General features: G+C 48.3%; 1 protein-coding gene across 1 annotated transcript in view; it reads left to right on the plus strand.

Moving 5' to 3' along the window:
• The window catches only part of mctp2a (multiple C2 domains, transmembrane 2a), a 101,589-nt gene extending 98,042 nt beyond the window's left edge, over positions 1-3,547 (plus strand). The window contains exon 25 of the mRNA XM_063197482.1: positions 2,098-3,547. Coding sequence (XP_063053552.1) covers positions 2,098-2,157 — 60 coding nt within the window. The 3' untranslated portion in view covers positions 2,158-3,547. The remainder of the gene's footprint in view (positions 1-2,097) is intronic.
• Positions 3,548-4,696: the final 1,149 nt, after the last annotated feature.

Consider the following 4,696-nt stretch of genomic DNA (forward strand, 5'->3'; position numbering starts at 1 on the left):
TTCTCTCGCTCTGATTTCTTCCTCAACTTTCAACGCCCGTTTAATTTAGAGTGAAATTCAGGCCCATCTTCAAAAACAATAACAACGTGAAGTCTCGGCTTCAGAGGGAAGTAAAGTGCTCCACAACTTGGCAGCCTTTGTATTGTGTACAACAACACACACACACACACACACACACACACACACACACACACACACACACACACACACACACACACACACACACACACACACACACAGTGAAAGACGACAGGCAGCAGATATTTTAGTTTCTCGCGTTCTCCGCTTCCGTTTCTGTCTTCTTTTTTCCGTGTGGTCAAAGAGTGAGTGTCGCTCGGAGTAATCGATTCTGAGCGTTCATCTAAAGATGGACTCTTTTGCATACAGTGCCTCTATTCTCTACTCTACTGTACATCCGGAATACTGTATGTTAAAGTCCTTGATGAGCTGTCTCGGACAGGCACCGCTTACACTACTACCAACCCCCCCCCCATCCACCCCCATTTTATGCTGCAGGGCCAGGGGTGTGGGTGTTCAAGGTGTCTCTGTATGGGGGGTACAGGGTGGGCAAGTGTGTGTGTGTGTGTGTGTGGGGGGGGTGCAAGAGTACTACTCTACATTGTGTGAGATGGGTCGTGGGGGGGGGGCAAGGGGAGGATGAGGGGGATAGAGGGCAGGAGTGGTGTGTGAGTAGAGGTGGTAGCAAGAGAAGAGGGCACGGAGAGGGCTCCAGCGATCCCTGTGTGAGTAGCTGCCAAGCCCAGCAGACACGGATGATTTCCCTACCAAACAAACTCCTGACTAGCGGAGCTATAATTAGCAACAGCGCTAGCACAGAGGAGAGACACAGAGAGGGGAAACTGAGACACAAAGAAAGAAAAAGTTTTTTCTTTCCTCTTTTTTTATTTATTTTAATTCTTTCTCTCTCCCTCTTTATTCCTCTGTTCTTCTGTATTTCCCTTGCTCGCTCTTTACCTTTCTCTTCCTTTCTCACTTGCTTCTGGGAAAAGACACAGCAGAACACTGTGGACAAGTCAAGGGCTTAGCAGTCAGACCCTTGCTGGCTGGCAGATACTCCCTCAGTTACGATGCTGAGAGAGAGAGAGAGAGAGAGAGAGAGAGAGAGAGAGAGAGAGAGAGAGAGAGAGAGAGAGAGAGAGAGAGAGAGAGAGAGAGAGAGCAGTTTTGGTAGCTGTTTGCCTCTAATGCTGAAGGAGAGAGGAGGACAAGAGCGGGAGTAGTTTGGGCTACTGTTTGGGGATGGAGAGAGACAAAGAGATGAGGGGAGAGAGATGGAGAGGACGCATGGTACCGCTATAGGGAGGTGTGGGGAGGGAGATAGAGGAGAGATAGAGAGATGTGGAGAGAGAGAGCGAGAGAGAGGTAGAGCATGAGGAGGTACAGAGGTGGCTGTTGGAGAGTTGCGGGGGAATAGAAAGATCGGGAGAAAGGTAGAGAAAGACTAGAGTAGGTAGACGCTACTGAAGAGAATGGGGGATAGAAAGATGTGGAGAGAGAGAGAGAGAGAGAGGTAGAGGAGGGTGGTGAAGAGAGGAAGGGAGGATAGAGAGAGTTAGAGGAAGAGTAGAGGAGTCCGCTGAAGAGCCCCTTGACTTTTGAAATCCTTCCTCAGGTGATTAATCCGCTCTGCTCCTCAGCTTTAGACATGATTCATTACAGCCAAGGCCGACTGGCTACCCCTCTCTCTCTCTCTCTCTCTCTCTCTCTCTCTCTCTCTCTCTCTCTTTCTCTCTCTCTCTCTCCTCTCTCTCTCTCTCTCTCTGTCTCCTCTCTCTCTCTCTCTCTCTCTCTCTCTCTCTCTCTCTCTCTCTCTCTCTCTCTCTCTCTCTCTCTCTCTCTCTCTCTCTCTCTCTCTCTCTCCACACCTCCCTGCCTACCTTAGTTTTCCCTCTCCCTCTTTCCCTCTCCCCCTGCCCAGGGGAGCCATTAAGCTGCTCCACTGAGCTCAGATTACCTGCTCCCCCCTCTCTCTCTCTCTCTTTCTCTCTCTCTCTCTCTCTCTCTCTCTCTCTCTCTCTCTCTCTCTCTCCCTCATGTCTAATGTCTGCCTCTAATGTCTGATGTTTGTTTTTACAGGTGCAGTACAGTGAGCCGCGAGCACCCGCCGCCACCAACGCACAGCGCAAGAAACGCTAGCAAAAGAGGACGCCAAATGGAGGGGTGAAGTGAATGGATGGATGGATGGATGGATGGATGGATGGATGGATGGATGGATGGATGGATGGATGGATGGATGGATGGGTAAATGGATGGATGACAGAGGGATGAGCAGTCTGTTTTATGATAGAACTTAGTTATGCTGAGCTGTCTTGCCTTTGTACTGCCTGACTAGGCTGAGCCCACTGGGGTCTAAACTGAACTCAACGGACACCAGGCTGTCTGACTAGACAGGGCTTAAACTCATTGGACTCACACCCCCGCCCTCTTTACATGCATTAGAACATGCAGATGCATGTAGGCACACGCTGTCAATTAAGACATACAGTATTCATGCATTTAGAAGCACACATGCGTAAATTGAAATACTATGCTGTTGTTAATCTATTATACACGTTCTGATGCATTATGTTGTAATGGAGTATCATCTATGTGAAGTGCATTTTATTGCGTATGGATTTTGTATGTATTTTCATACGTGTGTGTACGTATATACTAGCTTATATTTTCCTTTGCAAACGTTGTATGTGTGTGTGTCTGTGTCTGTGTCTGTGTCTGTGTTCGTGTCTGTGTGTTCCCGTCACCCCTCTCTGTCGGGGGTCTTTGATGTGTCTCTCAGGGCAGCACATTCATCTGTCAATCATTGATCAGAACTTGAAAAGAGTGCCCCGCCTTGGTTCACTGGCCCCCACCCCCACACACCCCGGCCCCTATTCACTGGTCCCCAGAATCCATCCCTGCTCTGAACCGCCAGGATCTCTGTTGCCTGGACCTGGGGCCCCTATTCCCTGGACCTGAGGCCCGCAGCACCCATCCCCTGTTCACGGACCCCTGTTTCCCACTCCCAGGCCAGACCGTGTTCCCCAGCCCCGGGCCCCAGGCCCCTGTTCCCCATCCGCAGGCTCCTATTCCTGGCTCCCCCGGCCCCATCCCGCCCCTGCTCCCCACCCCAAAAGCCCCTGTTGCCGGGCCCCCTGCCCAGCTTAACAACACGTCCTGGATCACTGAGATCCCTAGCCGTCGTCAAAAGCACCAGAAAAGGCCTCACCGACCCACACCACATGGAGAGTTCTTTGTATTTAACATGGATGGACCAATACAAAGCCCTGTACAGTGCACTGTACTGTATGGCTGCAGCCATGTGATTAATGGTTAAGCCAGCTGCCAAAGAATGTTTCCCGTATGATAGTCCCATGACCTGTCCTGCGTATGGAATATAGCTGTCCTTATGGATCTGTAGAATATACTGTATGCTTTTGATACATTTAATAATAATCATATATTTTTCTTTACCTTTGAAGAAAAAACTGAAATGTCTCTTTAATCTTGAACGTATGTACTGTAAATATTAAACATGTTTTTTGTGATATTCCATGTATGCTTTTTTTTATCGGGCTGTGTGATGTATGGTAATGTTTTAGCCATGCTTCTGCGATGTTGCTGAGGAGAGGAGAGGGAGAGGAGAGGAGGGGAGAGGAGAGGAGAGGAGAGGAGAGTGGTGCAGAAAACACACTTGTTCCCGCAGAGGCATATCTTTTCAAGCCTACAAAGGAGAGAGAGAGAGAGAGAGAGAGAGTGAGAGAGAGAGAGAGAGAGGAGAGAGAGAGAGAGAGAGATACAGAAAATAAATTAATTAATCAATTGTGTATAAATTAGTGTTGCACCGATACCATTTTTTGGCCCTGATACTGATACCGATACCTGACTGTGCTGTATCGGCCGATACCAATACCGATACCACCCTATTTGAAATGTATATATACCGTATGAAGGGCTGCAGTGCATACTACTTGGATGTAAAATCATTGCTATGTCAGGTTGCTGCCTACCTTTGTGAAACAGGAAAAAGACTAATACAAAGTGAATCCAGCAAAACTTTTTACACTTTCTAAATACCTCTATGAAATAACTAATTTCAAGGCTGTTTAAGTGTCATACAAGCATCTGTAAATTGTATCGGTGCCCTATTTGTTGGTACTGATACCACCATTTTAGTGCCGATCCACCGATACTGGTATCGGTATCGGTGCAACACTAGTATAAATACAGAGGGACAAAGGGAGAGACACTAGCGAGGGCTGGGAGGCCACAGCCTTTGGTAGAGGTCTCAGGCCATGCTGTGCTCCCCCCCACGACCACCCCCCCCCACACACACACACACACCCTGCTCTGTGCTGCTGGTGCTTACGGTGCATCAAAGCCACCAGCTCACAGACTAATGCACTCACACACACATGCACTCACTGCCTCCACTGATGTTTTTTCTCTGCTGCCTCCACTGCTGAAAAGTATCTGCCTCTACTCATGTGTCCTCTACTGGGGCTATGTTGTTATATTAGCCTGGCCTTCAATATAGCCCTTGTATTCATTTCAGACGTACAGAGGGCATGTGACGGCCAAATTGAGAAACAATTAGTGGTGAACTCGGTTGAAGTTTGAAATGCAGTTTGAAATGATACTCTTCTTGGGTTGGAAATATGACACAGTCTATGTTTTGTTGTGAAATTTGCCTTCCGCT

Source organism: Engraulis encrasicolus, chromosome 4 (genome assembly GCF_034702125.1).
Source record: "Engraulis encrasicolus isolate BLACKSEA-1 chromosome 4, IST_EnEncr_1.0, whole genome shotgun sequence".
Lineage (NCBI taxonomy): Eukaryota > Metazoa > Chordata > Actinopteri > Clupeiformes > Engraulidae > Engraulis > Engraulis encrasicolus.